Source organism: Dendropsophus ebraccatus, chromosome 7, assembly GCF_027789765.1.
Source record: "Dendropsophus ebraccatus isolate aDenEbr1 chromosome 7, aDenEbr1.pat, whole genome shotgun sequence".
In the NCBI taxonomy this organism is placed as follows: domain Eukaryota; kingdom Metazoa; phylum Chordata; class Amphibia; order Anura; family Hylidae; genus Dendropsophus; species Dendropsophus ebraccatus.
Window position 1 is genome coordinate 96,074,782 of NC_091460.1, and position 19,397 is coordinate 96,094,178.

The following is a 19,397-nucleotide window of genomic DNA, read 5'->3' on the forward strand; positions in this document are numbered from 1 at the left end:
CTGCGTTTTGGAAAAAACAAAGCTTCAGAAATGCCAGAGAGGAGAGCAAAAAGGCCACCCCAAAAAAACGTCATGAGTGTAAAGCCTTGTTCACATCACTATTTTGCTGTCCGTTTAATGTATCCTTTCTGTGAAAAATAAGAATTAAAAAAACGGATGGTAAAAACAGATGCTGTTGTATGCCATCCGTTTTGATGCATTTTCAATTGACTTACCTTATTTATAAAAAAAAAACGAAAAACATTAAAACAGATTTTTTTTACATTTTGTAGCAGACTCAAAAATGTGGCTCTGTATATTTAGCAAAATGGATACAATGAGACGGATTGCAAAATCGTCATGTGAACCTAGCCTAAAGCTGCTATTACACAGGGTGACGAGATGGAGCATGCGAGCGCGGACCTGTCAGGTCAGCGCTTGCTTGCTCCTCATTCCCCGCTCGCTGCTGGCGCTATTACACAGGTTGGCAGCGAGCAAGTAAGAACCAGGGGGCTGCGAGGGGATGCCTGGGTGATCACTAGATCGTCTGGGCAGCTTATCGAGGATAGTGGAGGTCTGCTGCCGGCGCTCCTATTACACGGAACAACGGTAGCATATCGCTGCTATCTAGATCATTGCCATTGACATTGTGCATGTCGGTTGATCATTGTCTTCTAATACACTAAGTGATTATTGTTTGTAACGGTCGGTATCGCTTCGTTTAATAGGGCCTTAATGCAGATAAGAGACTTCCACTGACTTCCAGCTGACATCTGGCTACTGGTGTTTTTTTTTTTAGTTTGATTTCCCAAAATTTTAAGGCAGTGTAAATCCAGCTTAAGTGAATGAAAAATCTTAACTGTCATATTACTTACAAATCGACTTGAATTGTTGTTTCGGACTGTTTTTGCATTTCCAAAAGCTTCAAGGAGAGGATTAGATTGAAGGATTATGTCTTTAACATGCTGGAAAAGTAACACAGAGAACTAATGTGAGAGCAAATTTGAGCTAATGTGAGCAGCTCCTTTCATTTCTCTTTACAAAAGGACAATATAACAATATGGCATCAACTCACTCATTTGCAGATTGTAGTATTTTGTAGCATCTTTGTAGTATTACTAGTAAAAAAAATCTTTAAATAAAGCCCCGCCCCTATTTAGTCGACCGAATTTAGAGGTGCACTCATGGACCTTGGCGGGGCCGTGCAGCAAACGCAGGCTCGGACTGGGCCACCGGGGAGCCGGGGGATTCCCCGGTGGGCCCCGCCTCCTCCCCCCTCCTTTCTCCTTGCTGGGCCCTGTCCCTGAGCCAGAGAGGGGCCTACCATTTGATAGGGAGCGCAAGGGGGCCCCTGCTTGTTCCCACACTGCTGAAAAGAACAGGCGGCATCAGGGCCCGTTCTTAATGTAAACTAATCATGGGCCCTCCCTCCCCCTGCATTCAGTGTGTCCCCGCTCCCAGCCTCGGCCCTGCTCTCTTCCTACCTGTCATGAGGAAGATGCGGAGAGCAGCAGCAGGGCCCTCCATCCCCCCTCCCCTCTGCAGTCATGTGACTCTCCTGTTGCTATGTGTGCAGTCGGTGCACAGGAGAAGGGGGAGAGGCTGCCGGCTGCCGGGCCTGGCTGGGAGAAGAGGAGGGAAAGACGGAGACTCCATGGAGCTTCCTGCCCTGCTGAACATGTGAGTTTGTTAACTGTATATTTGTCTGTCTTTGTAATCTGTGTGTGTTTGTACATCTGTGTCATGTGTTTATGCATGCGTGTGTGTGTGTGTGTGTGTGTGTGTGTGTGTGCGTGTGTGCGCGGGCGGGCATCTATCATGTATATAGTGTATATTATGTAATGTAGTACTATAGATATTTTACTGTATATATATAATCTGCATGCTTTTGTATCTGTGTATATATGTTTGTGTGTCTGTCATGTGTCTGTGTGTGTGTGTTAGTATGCTTAGATGTAGGTATATATGTAAGGTGTGTTGTGTCTATTTGTGTGTGTGTTAGTATGCTTAGATGTAGGTATATATGTAAGGTGTGTTGTGCATATTTGTGTATGTCTGCAATATGTCATTTTGTGTGTATATATGTGTATGTGATGATAAACAGTTTGCACCCTGGAGGTCCAGTTGTGCAGGAGATCCCTGAGGCTTAGGGGCTGATTCAGTATTAAAGGAGTGATGGTAGGATGATAGGAGTAGTAGTAGTAGACATAACAGTAAGACTTTCATCAATGGATGAGGCGTTTTGAGGGGAACCCTCTTTGTCAGATCTATTGAGGGTTTTCTACAAAAAATGTCATCCATTGATTAAAGTCTTACTGTTACTTCTACTACAACTCCTATCATCTTTGATGTGAGAATCCTGAATCAGCTGATCAGCGCCTAAGCCTCACAGATCTCCTGCACAACTGGGACCTCCAGAGTGTGAACTTCTTCTCAATTATTGCACCAACTCAAAAAATAAAGATATAAGCATCAGACACAGGTAGTATAATGCCCCCTCATCTGACTGCACCCCCTCCAGACACAGGTAGTATTATGCCCCCTCATCTGACTGCACCCCCTCCAGCCACAGGTAGTATAATGCCCCCCTCATCTGACTGCACCCACTCCAGACACAGGTAGTATAATGTCCCCTCATCTGACTGCACCCCCTCCAGACACAGGTAGTATAATGCCCCCCTCATCTGACTGCACCCACTCCAGACACCGGTAGTATAATGTCCCCTCATCTGACTGCACCCCTCCAGACACAGGTAGTATAATGCCCCCCTCATCTGACTGCCCCCCCCTCCAGACACAGGTAGTATAATGCCCCCTCATCTGACTGCATCCACTCCAGACACAGGTAGTATAATGCCCCCTCATCTGACTGCACCCCCTCCAGACACAGGTAGTATAATACCCCCCTCATCTGACTGCACCCTCTCCAGACACAGGTAGTATAATGCCCCCTCATCTGACTGCACCCCCTCCAGACACAGGTAGTATAATGCCCCCTCATCTGACTGCACCCCCTCCAGACACAGGTAGTATAATGCCCCCTCATCTGACTGCACCCCCTCCAGACACAGGTAGTATAATGCCCCCCTCATCTGACTGCACCCCCTCCAGACACAGGTAGTATAATGCCCCCCCTCATCTGACTGCACCCCCTCCAGACACAGGTAGTATAATGACCCCCTCATCTGACTGCACCCACTCCAGACACAGGTAGTATAATGCCCCCCCTCATCTGACTGCCCCCCCCCTCCAGACACAGGTAGTATAATGCCCCCCTCATCTGACTGCACCCACTCCAGACACAGGTAGTATAATGCTCCCTCATCTGACTGCACCCCCTCCAGACACAGGTAGTATAATGCCCCCCTCATCTGACTGCACCCCCTCCAGACACGGGTAGTATAATGCCCCCTCATCTGACTGCACCCCCTCCAGACACAGGTAGTATAATGCCCCCCCTCATCTGACTGCACCCCCTCCAGACACAGGTAGTATAATGCCCCCCTCATCTGATTGCACCCCCTCCAGACACAGGTAGTATAATGCCCCCTCATCTGACTGCACCCCCTCCAGACACAGTTAGTATAATGCCCCCCCTCATCTGACTGCACCCCCTCCAGACACAGTTAGTATAATGCCCCCCCTCATCTGACTGCACCCCCTCCAGACAGAGGTAGTATAATGCCCCCCCCCTCATCTCACTGCACCCCCTCCAGACACAGGTAGTATAATGCCCCCCTCATCTCACTGCACCCCCTCCAGACACAGGTAGTATAATGCCCCCTCATCTGACTGCACCCCCTCCAGACACAGTTAGTATAATGCCCCCCTCATCTGACTGCCCCCCCTCCAGACACAGGTAGTATAATGTCCCCTCATCTGACTGCACCCCCTCCAGACACAGGTAGTATAATGCCCCCCTCATCTGACTGCCCCCCCCTCCAGACACAGGTAGTATAATGCCCCCTCATCTGACTGCATCCCCTCCAGACACAGGTAGTATAATGCCCCCTCATCTGACTGCCCCCCTCCAGACACAGGTAGTATAATGCCCCCCTCATCTGACTGCCCCCCCTCCAGACACAGGTAGTATAATGCCCCCCTCATCTCACTGCACCCCCTCCAGACACAGGTAGTATAATGCCCCCTCATCTGACTGCACCCCCTCCAGACACAGGTAGTATAATGCCCCCTCATCTGACTGCACCCCTCCAGACACAGGTAGTATAATGCCCCCTCATCTGACTGCCCCCCCTCCAGACACAGGTAGTATAATGCCCCCTCATCTGACTGCCCCCCCTCCAGACACAGGTAGTATAATGCCCCCTCATCTGACTGCACCCCTCCAGACACAGGTAGTATAATGCCCCCTCATCTGACTGCACCCCCTCCAGACACAGGTAGTATAATGCCCCCTCATCTGACTGCACCCCCTCCAGACACAGGTAGTATAATGCCCCCCTCATCTGACTGCACCCCCTCCAGACACAGGTAGTATAATGCCCCCCTCATCTGACTGCCCCCCCCCCTCCAGACACAGGTAGTATAATGCCCCCTCATCTGACTGCACCCCCTCCAGACACAGGTAGTATAATGCCCCCCTCATCTCACTGCACCCCCTCCAGACACAGGTAGTATAATGCCCCCTCATCTGACTGCACCCCCTCCAGACACAGGTAGTATAATGCCCCCTCATCTGACTGCACCCCTCCAGACACAGGTAGTATAATGCCCCCTCATCCGACTGCCCCCCCTCCAGACACAGGTAGTATAATGCCCCCTCATCTGACTGCCCCCCCCTCCAGACACAGGTAGTATAATGCCCCCCCTCATAATATAATGCTCCGGCTGCACGCTCCATTGTGTGCATCTGGGAATTCAGATGCGGGTGCACACGGGTGTGCCTGAATCACAATTCAACAGAGATGAAGACCATCCGGCTGGGATATTCTGGTAAAAGGGGTATTCTGGTGAAAAATTTTTTTTCAAATTAACTGGTAATTTGTAAATTACTTCTAATTAAAAATCTCCAGTCTTCCAATACTTATCAGCTGCTGTGTGTCTTGCAGGAAGTGGTGTATTCTCTCCAGTCTGACACAGTGCTCTCTGCTTCCACCTCTGTCCATGTCAGGAACTGCCCAGAGCAGGAGAGGTTTTCTATGGGGATTTGCTACTGCTCTGGACAGTTCCTGACATGGACAGAGGTGGCAGCAGAGAGCACTGTGTCAGACTGGAGAGAATACACCATTTCCTGCTGGACATACAGCAGCTGATAAGTACTGGAATACAAAGTAATTTACTGATCTGTAACTTCTGACAGATTTGAAAAAATGTTTTATTTACCTGAGTACCCCTTTAACGCTTTAATGACCACTGATATGCCTTTCATGAAGGTCCTTAAAAGTCTTATTCTAGCCCAACACCTTGTGGTGAGGCTAGAATAAACCATTATTGGTCTCCTCTGCTGGAGATTGTAATATAAGAATAGACTAGATGGACATTTTCTCCTTCATCGTTTATGTTTTTAAGTCTGTGTTCACACATGACATTTTTCATGTGTTTTTGCAGCAATATTAAAGAGAACCTGTCACCTCCCGTGCCGGGTCAGAGCCCAGCCGACCCCCGCTAGAGCCCCTTAAAGTCACCTCAATCCCGAAGTCCCGCTTCTTCAGCCGGTGCGGGGACGGAGATATCACCGTGGGAAGCCCGTAGCGCGCGCTGCTGAGATGAGAATGACTGCTCCATTCATTCTCTATGAGCGTCGGACTCATCTCAGCCGCGCTCACCAGGCTTCCCACGGTGATATCTCCGTCCCCGCAGCGGCTAAAGAAGCGGGACTTCGGGAATGAGGTGACTATAAGGGGCTCTAGCGGGGGTCGGCCGGGCTCTGACCCGGCACGGGAGGTGACAGGTTCTCTTTAAGTTTCTACATAAATGGTGCAGTTTTACCACAACTGCATCAATCAGTAACAACTGTATAAGTGACTGGCAGTGCACTAGTATTGCTGCTCACATACACAGCTCTATGCAAAATCGCTGTACTAACGTGAAAGGTTTGGTGCTGATTATGTCTTTATATATTGGGTGGGCCCCAAGAATCAATTTCCCTGGTGGGCCCAAGGTACCCCAGTCCGACACTGAGCAAACGTAACACCTGCTTTGGAGCAGGCCTAGATTTCTGCCATGTTGTGTTTACACAGAGAGATTTATCTGACAGATTTTTTTAAGCCAAAGCCAGGAACAGACTATAAACAGAGAACAGGTCATAAAGGAAACAGTGAGACATTTCCTCTTTTCAAATCCATTCCTGGCTTTGGCTTCAAAAATCTGTCATTAGTTGCCAGAAGAAGGACAAAATCTGCGGCTTTAGGCTAGGTTCAGACGCTGTAACTGTGCGGCTGTATTTGCGGCTGTAATTGTGCGGCGGTATTTTTGGTGGTTCGTGTGTATGCTTGAAAGTATAGGATATGCGGCTGCACAGTGCACACTATGTCTGAATCTACGGCCCGATCGTAAACGGACCCGTAAAAAATGAACAAGACCATTGTTTGCGGCTGGACATGCGGCCGAGGATTGACAGGCGGTCCGTACGGAATACTTCAAAAATAGCCGGCAATGATGCCGAATGCCGATGCCTCTATTAGTTAATATATTAAATTACTAAAACACATTTTCTTTGTAATAAAGACACTTTCGTTGTTCAATAATTTATTTCTAATGAATCCATCATTTTGCAATTAAATATACTGTTAAAATAGATATATAAATAAATGTATATTTATCTATATATTTATTTTTTGACAGTATATTTAATTGCACAATGATGGATTCGTTAGAATTAAATTATTGAACACCGAAACTGAATTTATTTCCACGAAAATGTGTTTTATTAATTAAATATTAATTAGTACAGGAAGCTCCATAAGCCATTAATTCATATTCCCGGCAATAGAGCATTCTGTACTAATCATCACTTTACTTTAATTAAAACATCAAATGTTTCTTCTAATGATGTTATGACAATAGCATTATTAGAAGAAACATTTAGAATTATATGTGCGCTCAGCTGATTGGCTGTTCGGCTGAGCGCACATATAATGAGCCAGTCCGCAGTACAGTGACTTCATTGTGCTGCGGACCAGCGAAGAGGACACATCGGGGTGAGTATAGAGCTCTCCCCACCCCCTCCCCTGCACTGCACCCCTCCCAGCAAGGAAAGGGGGTCACTTAACCCCTTCCTTGCTGGGATGGGTGCAGTATGACATCAGTCTGGCCCCCAGGGGGTTAAGGGGGATGCAATACATCCTCCCTTAACCCCTTGGGGGCCAGACTGTAAGCAGGGATCTGTAAAGATGCTGCATACTGTAAGGAGCACAACACCGCTCACAATGATGGGTGTTGTGCTCCTGTTTGTGTTTTTTTTGTGTGTTTCTCCCTTTTTGTTTTTCAGATATCGGTATCCTGGGGGTTACGTCGGATTCCATGGACTACGTCGATGACCAGCGGTTGTTGTTTTAATTTTTTTAATAAAATGGTCAATGAGGGGTGTGGGGGTGTTTTTATTTGAATAAAATTTTTTTTTAACTTGTGTGTTGTCTTTATTTCTTTACTTTATAGACTTAGTAGTGGAAGCCGTCTAATAGACGGAATCCATTACTAAGTTGGGGCCTAGTGTTAGCCGGTATAAAATGGCTAACACTAACCCCCTATTATTACCCCAGTACCCAATGCCACCAGGGGTACTGGGAAGAGCCGGGTGCCAGTGGTCCCGGAGCGTCAAAATTGGCGCTCCTGGACCGGGCGGCAGCAGGCTGGTAAGATTTAGGCTGGGGAGGGCCTAAACCAATGGCTCTTCCCACCCTGGTGTTACCAGGCTGCTGTCGTTTGGTTTTTAACCCGGCTGGTTATAAAAACAGGGGGGACCCTATGCGGTTTTTTTTTTTAAAATAAATAAATAATAAAAAAAAACGCATAGGGACCCCCCTATTTTTATAACCAGCCGGGTTAAAACCCAAACGACAGCAGCCTGGTAACACCAGGGTGGGAAGAGCCATTGGTTTAGGCCCTCCCCAGCCTAAATCTTACCAGCCTGCTTCCGCCCGGTCCAGGAGCGCCAATTTTGATGTTCCGGGACCACTGGCACCCGGCTCTTCCCAGTACCCCTGGTGGCATTGGGTACTGGGGTAATAATAGGGGGTTAGTGTTAGCCATTTTATACCGGCTAACACTAGGCCCCAACTTAGTAATGGATTCCGTCTATTAGACGGCTTCCACTACTAAGTCTATAAAGTAAAGAAATAAAGACCAGACACAAGTTTAAAATTTCTTTTATTCAAATAAAAACACCCCCACACCCCTCATTGACCATTTTATTACAAAAATTAAAACAACAACCGCTGGTCATCGACGTAGTCCATGGAATCCGACGTAATCTTCAGGATACCGATATCTGAAAAACAAAAAGGGAGAAACACACAAAAAACACACAAACAGGAGCACAACACCCATCATTGTGAGCGGTGTTGTGCTCCTTACAGTATGCAGCATCTTTACAGATCGCTGTTTACAGTCTGACCCCCAAGGGGTTAAGGGAGGATGTATTGCATCCCCCTTAACCCCCTGGGGGCCAGACTGATGTCAGACTGGGGGAGGGGGTGGGGAGAGCTCTATACTCACCTCGATGTTGTCTCTTCGCTGGTCCGCAGCACAATGAAGTGACTGTACTGCGGACCGGCTCATTATATGTGCGCTCAGCCGAACAGCCAATCAGCTGAGCGCACATATAATTCTAAATGTTTCTTCTAATAATGCTATTGTCATAACATAATTAGAAGAAACATTTGATGTTTTAATTAAAGTTAAGTGATGATTAGTACAGAATGCTCTATTGCCGGGAATATGAATTAACGGCTTATGGAGCTTCCTGTACTAATTAATAGTTAATTAATAAAACACATTTTCGTTGAAATAAATACAGTTTCTTTGTTCAATCATTTAATTCTAACGAATCCATCATTGTGCAATTAAATATACTGTCAAAAAATAAATATATATATAAATATACATTTATTTATATATATATTTATTTTAACAGTATATTTCATTGCAAAATGATGGAATCGTTTACATTTAATTATTGAACAATGAAAGGGACTTTATTACAAAGAAAATGTGTTTTATTAATTCAATATATTAACCATGAGAGACATCGGCTATAGTGCAGAGGATCGCAAACCCCGGTAATAGCGATTCATGTAAACTGTGTTCCCTGCTTTCCCAGATGCATCCAGAGGTGTTTGCATCACTTTCTTAAGATTTTATTTGTTATTTTTAGTTGAACCAGATTTACAAGTAAATGACCGTATGTTTTGAGCCGCATGTCTATTTTTTCCCACGGCCGCAGTTTCACCCGCACATTTACAGCCGCATAAAAAATACAGCCGCACAGTTACAGCGTCTGAACCTAGCCTTATGGTGAAATACGCCACAGGCACATTGTTGATAAATGTGCCCCTATATATCTACTCTGCTTCTCTTGCTGTTAGATTGCATGGTCAATGTAACATTATCTGATTTAAAGGGGTACTCTGGTGAAATTAAGAAAGTTATATAGATTTGTAATTAGATTAGATTTGTAGATTTTGTAAATAGATTTGTATTTTAAAAATCTCCAGTTTTCCATTGCTTATCAGCTGCTGTATGTCCTGCAGGAAATGTTGTATTCTTTCCTGTCTAACACAGTTCTCTCTGCTGTCATCCCTGTCTGTGTCAGGAACTGTCCAGAGCAAGAGTGGTCTTCTATGCACATTTTCTACAGCTCTGGACAGTTCCTGACATGGACAGAATTGGCCGCAGAGAGCACTGTGTCAGACTGAAAAGAATACACCACTTCCTGCAGGACATACATCAGCTGATAAATACTGGAAGACTGGAGATTTTTAAATCTATATAACTTTCTGACACACGTTCATCTGAAACAAAATGTTTTTCACCCGAGCTCCCTTTTAAACAAACACTAAACCTAAACATGAATTATATAGGAAAAGGCATTTATTAATAATAGCATACTCTGCATCAGTGAAATTGGAGATGGTAGAATTGCACCTACATGCAACTTTTGTGACCTGCAGTTTTTGGCAGTTGGCTGTAGGAGATGTTCCCACAGTGTCTTTTTTAGGCAAAATAATGGCTGTTGTTTGATAATTACGACCGTAAATAAAGATGATTAGAGATGAGCGAAGCTATAAAAAAAAGTCTTGATGGGGTATATATCACAGAGCATGATGTCCTTTAAATGTGATATAAGAAACTTCTAAAGCTTCTTCCAGCAGCTATCTGCTGTTGAAATGCAGGTTACCTTGCCTTATTTATAGTGAATTCATCTGTGAATGGCTGCTTTTTGGTTTCTGTTGCCTAAAGTGACTGTACCACCATTGAATTGAATAGTAAAAACTGAGAAAGAAAGGTGACAAAAGAAAAACTGTATGTGAACAACTAATAAAAAACATCCGCTGTTTGCAAAAGATGTCCGAAAATAATGATCATGTTCATTATTTTGACGTCCCTGGTAAAAACGTCCAGTATTCAATACATTGTGTGCATTGGATGTCCGTCTTTTTATTGACTTCAATGCATTGCCATTTAAGTCAATTAAATCGGACGCTTTTTCTTTTTTTTGACGTTGTGTGAACATAGCCTATATAATACAGCACTGATAGATAAGATCAATGCTCTATTACTCTGGTCTGCTGCAGACCAGATCTACAGATTGCTGAGCCGGGATCAGCGTCAGTGCGACCATGAGCCCCGCCCCGGTAAGAAGAAGGGATCTCCCCTCCACGATCGTATCTAGACACTTAGACACCAGGGATAGGGGCACAAAGGACATTTAAATGCAGCTGTCAGTACATTAATGTTCTGATGTGGGAAGGGGTAAACTAACTAGGGAGACAAAGGTTGCCACACAAGGGAAGTGAAAGGGTACTTGAAGGAGGATTGGAACATGAGAAATGTTTTATTAGAAAGATTTCCGATTTTATGTCGCTGATACAACAATGTCCACTGCTGTCCATGCCGGAAATTGAATGATTGGGAGGGGGGATCCCAGCCCAGTCAGAAGGCATGTTTTTTGTACTACGGTGGGAATAAACCCTTATGCCTATGGTTCCCTGCGGACTAAAACTTAGCTTTTATTAGTAACTTAAAATGAACTATAATGTGCTCAATCTACAGTGATAGTGAAGTGATTTAAAATAGATCCAGGTGTTGGTTACCGATAGACTAAATACACATGTATGCAGCAGGCAAGTGGTTAACAATAGCAGCACCTCGGCCGTTGGTGCTAGGCTGATGAACTTTTTGTTCTATCGATTTACTGTTACTTAGTGACGAGTAATAAGCACAAAACACACCCGCCACTCTAACCACTGTTTGTCCCCGTATACTACTCCGGTGTTTTCCCGGAGCTAACAGATTAGTCCCGTCTGGGAATAGAGCCAGTACGCTCACTACATGCGATTTTGTATACGCATATCCACAGCCCACACCAACCACCCAGATCTACATAAAATGCACTGTCTGCCCATCTGACATGTTTCGCTGATAGCTCATCAGCTTTTTCAAATAATTGGCAATTGAATGATTGACTGACTGATTGCCATTTTCCAATTTTAGACACTGTAAAAACAAACTGTAGCTACTACAGTTTGGCTGTTTAATGAGATTCGTTAGTATTAGACTTGAGAAAGGAATTTTCAGCTTGTTAGCTCATCTCTAATCATGATCATTGTTAATGCCCGTCATTGTAAAATAATGGTTATTATTTTCAAAACAACTGCCTTTATTTCTCTGCATGAAACGCGAACGTGGAGTGCCTGTAACGGACTTCTCCCCCCGCCCGGACAGCATCTATGATAAGATGCTGGGAGCGGGGGAGCTGTACAGATATGCTCCGTGCTGTAATGACAGAGCCAATTCACGCTGTAATGACAGCTGAAAAAAATCCAAGTCAATCAGGTGACACAGGTCACCATGCAGGTTTGGGTTATACATAACCTAAATTTTAGACTTCTGAACTGGCCTAGAAATCCATACAAAACTCACAAGAAATCTGCAGGCTTTACACTATATAGTAGATCTAACTATAGATTCCACTTATTGCAAAAAATGAAAATATGAACTTTGACAGCATTGGGTTGGTTAAAACACAATTCTAATCATTGTTTGCAAATATATCATGTGTGAACCTTTCTATAGCTTTACTCTCTCTCTCTCTCTCTCTCTCTCTGTCTCTCTGTATTATTGAAAAAAAAGTAAATAAAAAAAAAGAATTCATGGTATTAAATTGCACACGTGCACACAACAGTATCTTGAAAGCAAGCAAGCAAACAAATAAACAGAAGAACAATTTGTATGTACTGCTAAATGAATGTTACCTGTACTTTTTCACCACCTCCTGATACTTTCGATATATAACCCATGATGTATTTAGCAGCCACGGTCTTTCCTGCACCGCTCTCTCCACTGAAAGAACAAAACAACTTAAAGTATTTGCTCAGTGTATGCAGGCTACCTTCATGAGTTAAAGGGGTTTATTTGCTTTTAAACTTGGGTTGTAGAAAATTAATAAACATCTTATAATCACCTTCTCCGGTCCCCCTGCAGACGCTCCCAGTCCCCTGCTAATTATGCTGTCCAGACCCCATAGGACCTTCCCATTGATAAAGAGGTAACTGATTGGCTGAGTGGCCTGTCCCATGGAGTTTGGATTGCATGGAAAGCTGAAGAAGCATAGACCAGCGGGGGACCTAAAGTATCCTAACTGCAGAAGTGTGTACCATATTTCATTTTTTATACAACCTCCATAAAGCTTGCCTGTCAGAGGGGGTTACCCTAAGATCCAGAGTTTTCCCATATGAACAGTATAAGGGATAACTAGCTGATACTGGTGTCCAACCTGGATGCGATTTCACTGGGCCATTCGCTTTGTATGTATCACAGCAGAAGTGCAGTAGGTAAGTATGTACTGTTGGGTGGTCATAAAACTGATAGCACAGATATATGCATATCCTGTATGTACAGTATATCAAGTATACTGTTGTCAGTTTGCCTTTATCGTTATCGGCCTTACATCCCCTCTTTACACAGGAAGATATGCGGCCGATAAACATAAATTTCACCAATCAGCCGAGCATCAGGGCTTTTCCAGCTGATTGCTATCACTTTTATACGAGCCAATTATCATTTCTTAACCCGTGTAAAAGGCCCTATACAGTCAGACACAATGGCTTAGGTTTACTGAAAGGATCCAATTCTTAGACAGTGGAAAATTCAAAATGGCTTAGGGAGTTTGATAAGTCTGTCATAACTTTTTTAGTCTAAGTTTAGACCTATTATAGTTTAGACCAGAAAATGGATATGAAACCGCTGGCACTGTTACATTGCAAAGAAAAGATACAGATTGTACCTGTGTATTACCTGTGTATTACATTTTTTACTTATTCAACAATTTTTATAATTGGGATAATAGGAGTACAACATGAGCATCATGGAAAAAATAGTCATAACATGGTCAAACTAGGAGATCATTGCTATCAAGAATAGAGGTGAGTAGTGAAATATTAGTGAAATATTCAAAAACTCGAAATTTGTTTCGAACAGACCGTGATGTTTGACTATTCGATCGAATATCGAACCCCATTAACCCCTTAAAGACAGAGCCAATTTCGATTTTTGCGTTTTCGTTTTTCCTCCTTGTGCTTAAAAGGCCATAGCAGTTGCATTTTTCCACCTAGAGACCAACATGAGCCCTTATTTTTTGTATTAATTAATTGTACTTTGCAATGACAGGCTGAATTTTTGCATAAAGTAAACTGCGAAACCAGGAAAAAATTCTAAGTGTGGTGAAATTGAAAAAAAAAAACTCATTTTGTTTATTTGGGGGAAATGTGTTTTTACGCCATTCGCCCTGGGGTAAAACTGACTTGTTATATATGTTCCTTAAGTTGTTACGATTACAACGATATGTAACGTATAACTTATATTGTATCTGATGGCCTGTAAAAAATTCAAACCATTGTCAACAAATATATGTCACTTAAAATCGCTCCATTCCCAGGCTTATAGCGCTTTTATCCTTTGGTTTATGGGGCTGTGTGAGGTGTCATTTTTTTGTGCCATGACGTGTTCTTTCTATCGGTCTCCTCCACTAGACACCAGGGATAAGCTGCGTCCGGTAATCGGATGCAGCTGTCATGTTTGACAGCTGCATCTGATTACTGTATTAGCGGGCACGGCGATCAGACCGTGCCTGCTAATACCTGCGGTCCCGGGCTACAAGCGGCACCCGGGACCGCAGCGGTTCAGAGCGGGGTAGCCGCGCGGCCCCGCTCTGAACTCCCTTACCGGCAATAGGGCGTAAATATACGCCCTTTGTCGTTAAGGGGTTAAAGTCTATGAGAGAAAAATGTTTGTTTTGTGGAAACCTAAATTCGATCACTTGGAGGTCACCAAGTCCTCAATAACACCTCAGAAATTGATGAACACACCGCTGGAATGCAACTGGGACAACAGGGGAAGCATGCCTGGGTGCATCTAAAATGCCCAAGTTGCGGTACTACGCTACATAAAGGGGTGTGGGTCTTATCTAAACCATGTAAAAATTGAAATTTAGGTGAGGTGATTTAAATGAGGTGAGCCCCCCCAAAATCCTAGGAATTACAGGGGAACAAATAACAATACAGTTTTCCCAAGAGACCCTGGAATCTGAATGTTCACACTTGAAATCTTTTTAAGAGTATCTAAGAGAGGGCAAGTGCGGTAGCTATGCTTGGATCAGATTGAATTCCCAGAATGATGTGCCTCTGGATACCAAAGACGAAGTTTGCTGTGTCAGACAAGTTCTTTCTCATCAGTTCCTATTTTCTGATCTTAAAGGAGTATTCCCCCCCCAAATCTTTTTGCTGTGTTAAATAGCCCACCCATAACTTAATAAATTGCTCAAAGCAAGTAATTAACGCTTTTGAGACGTTTTGGAGCTATTTTTGCCGCTTCACCCCCACTGGCCGGCTCCTAGATACACATCCCCTCCAGCTGACATGCTCCCCCCCTTTCTCCAGCGGCACACAGATGACAGACCAGATCACCCTGTGTTAACGTCCATCACTAAACTTTACTACATACTATGAGATGTGCGCTCGCAGCAGGGGAGCCAGACCTGTCATCTGGGTACCGTTTGGGAAGGGATGCAGCCCTAGATGACAGGTATGACTCCCCTGCTGCGAGCGCACATCTCATAGTATGTAGTGTAGTTTAGTGATGTACGCTCGCATGGGGTGATCCCGTCTGTCATATGTGTGTCTTGGATATAGGTGAGCTGTTAGAAAAACTTCGAACTCAGGAACGGTGGCAGCTAGAAAGACAGGAGATGGCTCAAAATACTAAGGGGGACTTGGTGAGTAAGACCAGATAGGTATGGGAGCATTTCATTTTATTTAGCTCTTGGGGGGAATACCCCATTAAGGCCTTTCTTAAGAATTTCTTTTGCATTAGATCTCCGAACTGTACAGTCAAGTGCGATCTTTTCTCTTCTCCTGATGCAAAAAAGGTACATTTAATTTGGAATTGAAGAATAAAGGGGTACTCCAGCGTGGGGGCACTTTTTTGGGGGGACCAGGGAGGAGGTGGCTGAAATAAAAGACGTCCACTTACCTCCCCGATTCCAGCAGCGGGTCCCGCATCACGGCGCTCCGGTGCCCGGTTCCCGGCCGCTTCCGGGTGTATGACGCCGCCCGAGACGCTATGTCTCAGGGCCACTCAGCCACTCATTGAAGGAGGCGGGATCCGAGCGGACTTCAAACGCCTCCTTCACTGAGTGGCTGAGCGGACCTGAGACGTAGCATCTCGGGCGGCGTCAGACACCCGGAAGCGGCCGGGAATCGGGCACCGGAGCGCCGTGATGCGCGACCCGCCGCTGGAACTGGGGAGGTAAGTGGACGTCTTTTATTTCAGCCACTAGAAAGCACAAATTGGGACATGCACAACCAAATAATAATAGTGATTGCTAAATGGTAAGCATACAAACAATTGTAGCTATATCAAAGAGAGAAAGCTATGCCAAAAAATACCATAGCACACCAAAATAGGTAAAGTTAAGTAAAAAGACTTTATTAGAACAGGTACAATGTTAAAGATAAATGATCCCATAAACTTAAAAACAATTAAAAATGATGGACACACATGGAGGTACCCGGTATGGCACCATCCACAATGGCACCCTAATAAAAGGTATAAGGGTGCATTTATCTGACAGATTTTGGAAGCCAAAGCGAGGAATAGATTTGAAAAGAGGATAGATCCCAGTCTTTCCTTTATGACCTGATCCCTGTTTACAGTCTGTTCCTGGTTTTGGCTTCAAAGATCTGTCAGATAAATCTGTCTGTGTAAACGCACCTTTACACACACCCTGTACAAGTAAAGTGCAAGTGCAAGATGTAAACCACAATAAAGAAACCAATATATGAGTATACAGCCCAAGTAATATGCTTAATCAACAATATCCAAAAAATTTACACGCACTGTGACCAGTAGTATAAACAATGATGAAAAGGTGAAAAAAATCAAAATAGACCACAAAATGTCACCATAAGTATAGAGTAACAGGGTGGTGATGGGGTGTCAAGGGAGAGAGCCCCACGCTTTCCTTCCGCCCAACCGGACTTCCTCAGGGGTACTGTATAAAGGTAAAACAAAGTTGTGCGGTGAGGTCCTCAGGTATTGGCCAATGTTAGATAATGATATTGTAAACACTAGAATAGAATTATAAGTGGCGGAATAATAACATAATTTACCAGTATCACAGTGTTAAAATCATTTAGTGGTAAGAGATCGGTAGTTAATAATAAACACAATTATAAAATATAAACACAATTAAAAAACATCGTTAAAATATACACGGGATATATGCAATATAGCAAAAAATGAAAAAAATTCATAAAAATGAATAAAGACAAATGAAATGAAAAATAGAAAATAGAAAAACAAAAAGTTGAAAGAATCCAATGTGCAAATTAGATAAGTCTCAGTTCATGGGTCATGATATATTTAATACTTTCATCCAAATGATCACTTAAAGAGTCAATTGCAATGCTTGATTAGCAGCAATAGATATTCTGTATAACTCTTTTATAGAGAGATTAGTTGTGTTATAGTGATGCCGTAATTGGATAATTCATCCTTTGTTGGCTTATGCGTATATTACTTGGTTATACCAGTTTGGGTGGAATATACAGATTTTGCAGATAGTCAGTACAGACGATTGGTTAATTTGCTGTATTAGTGCTCCTTGTTAAATGTTGTAGTTATCTGAAAAGATACGCTGTGATGCGTACTACGGCATACACTGTGGAGTGAGGAGTGTTACAGTATTGTAACGCTGGCTCTGTTAACGCCTGATATTTGTAGGCCACGTTGGGTCCGTAATAATAAGGTTGTTAGAGTGTGGTAACAAATAATAATACAGTGTCATAGAAACATCTCACCCGTCCTGTGCGGCCGTTCAGTCTTGAACTGTGGAGGTTTTAGCGCGAGGCTCGTCCCGGCGACAGTGGTCCTTGTGCTGGCTGTATAGCGCTGGGAGCGCAGGTCGGCGCTGGATAAGTAGATCAATTGTCTTGCGCTTGCGCTGATGGGACTGTTGCCCGCGGGACCTCGTGTCAGGTTTGGCGCCAAAAATTCAAACTGGTGCTATTTCTTGTATAGATGATTTAAGTGAATCAGATGGATGATCAAAGGAGTGGAAAACAATGTAGATGAAAAATAGTCTTTGTAAAAAAGGTATAAGGTAGCTGGACGCGTTTCAAAGCTTTCATTAGCTTTTTCCTCAGCAGCAAAGTGGATATCTGTAGAGAAACTTGCAGGTTTTTATAGGCTTTCATTAGACCACTTAATTGATGGGTGGGTTATCTCAAAAACCCGGATTTTCTGTTTTATGGAGTTGATAAATTATGCTGATATAGTAGGATATAAAAATAAATATAAACAGTATAAAGGATATAAACAGTTGTAAAAAATATGGACAGTATAAAAAATATGAACAGTATATATATGATCAGTATAAAAAATAAAAAATATATAAAAAATAATAAAGTGAAAAATGATGATAATCGATGAAGAATACAAAACAAAATGAAATAAAAAATAAAAAACCAAAACAAATAATGAAAATAGAAAATAGATAAATGTCGACAATAGTAAAGTTTATTGATGGTCCCTATATAAGTATGTGATAAGTATGAGAAATATAAAATATAAATATATGTACAACCAGAGAAGCTGCGTGTCAACTATATATTGACTGAGATGGTTGTATATGTTTCCTTTTCTGTGTTATGAGAACCCTGGTGTGTATATAGAACATATTATTATACTAGGTAGACAAGGCTAAAGAGTATCATACAGTCATTAAAAAAGATATTGGTTGATGTTAGGGAAATAAAAATCTTGACTTGTGTTACGTACGTCTGGGTTGCATGTTAGTGGGCCATGGGGGGATAGATCTCGGGGTCCGTCATGGCGCTAATAAACAGCCAGGCACATGACGGGCCGCGAAAAAAGATCCACCCAGGCAAGTGTCTAGATGAAACCAAATACTTCTAGTTCTTCGTTAAGTCCTGATGGTGCGATGGTCTCGAAGTCGTAAATAAGTCTCGCTTCTGCCCTTGACATGGCTGATATAAAGTCGCCCCCTCTCCAGTTGGCTTTCACTGTATGTAACGCTGTGTATGTTATGCCGTCTGTCTTCATATTGTGAAACCTTTTGAAATGTAATGAAAGGGGATGGTTTTCATTTCCCTTTCTGATGTTATACAAATGTTCACTTATTCTTGTTTTTAGCTCTCTCTTTGTACGTCCTACATATTGTTTGTTGCATGGACACTGCAGGATATATATGACGCCCTTGGTGTGGCAGGTTAGCAATTCTTGGATCGTCCATTTGAAGTCGTTGGTGGTAGAATGGACTTCAATGGTTTTTTTAGGGAACTGTGTACATTTGCAACACGAACAGATTCCACAGCGAAAGAAGCCCTTGGTTGTTAGCCACGTGGATTTTTCCTGTTTGCGGGAGGGATTTCTAATTGTAGGAGCTACTTTAATAGCTAGATTCGGGGCTCTTGTAAACACAATCGGGGGTTTGGGCGGTAGAAGGGGAGCTAGGACCTTATCATGACAGAGTAAGGGCCAATGTTTGGCAAAAATCTTTTCTATTTGTTTGTGTTGTGTGTTGAATGGTATTATTATTTTGGATGTTTCTGATGTGGTATGTTGATTTGTGATAGTCTGATCATTATTTTGAAAAAAATGTGTTCTGTCAAGTTGTTGGACTGTTAGGAAGGATTTTTGTATAATCGGTTCAGGATAAT

General features: G+C 43.3%; 1 protein-coding gene across 2 annotated transcripts in view; it reads right to left on the bottom strand.

Moving 5' to 3' along the window:
* MYO1F (myosin IF) overlaps positions 1–19,397 on the bottom strand; it is a 228,107-nt gene that overhangs the window by 110,817 nt on the left and 97,893 nt on the right. For both annotated transcript variants that reach the window (XM_069976647.1, XM_069976646.1), the window contains exons 5-6: positions 12,414–12,501; positions 855–944 (exon numbers count right to left, since the gene is read on the bottom strand). In XM_069976647.1, the coding sequence (XP_069832748.1) occupies positions 855–944; positions 12,414–12,501 (178 nt within the window). The remainder of the gene's footprint in view (positions 1–854; positions 945–12,413; positions 12,502–19,397) is intronic.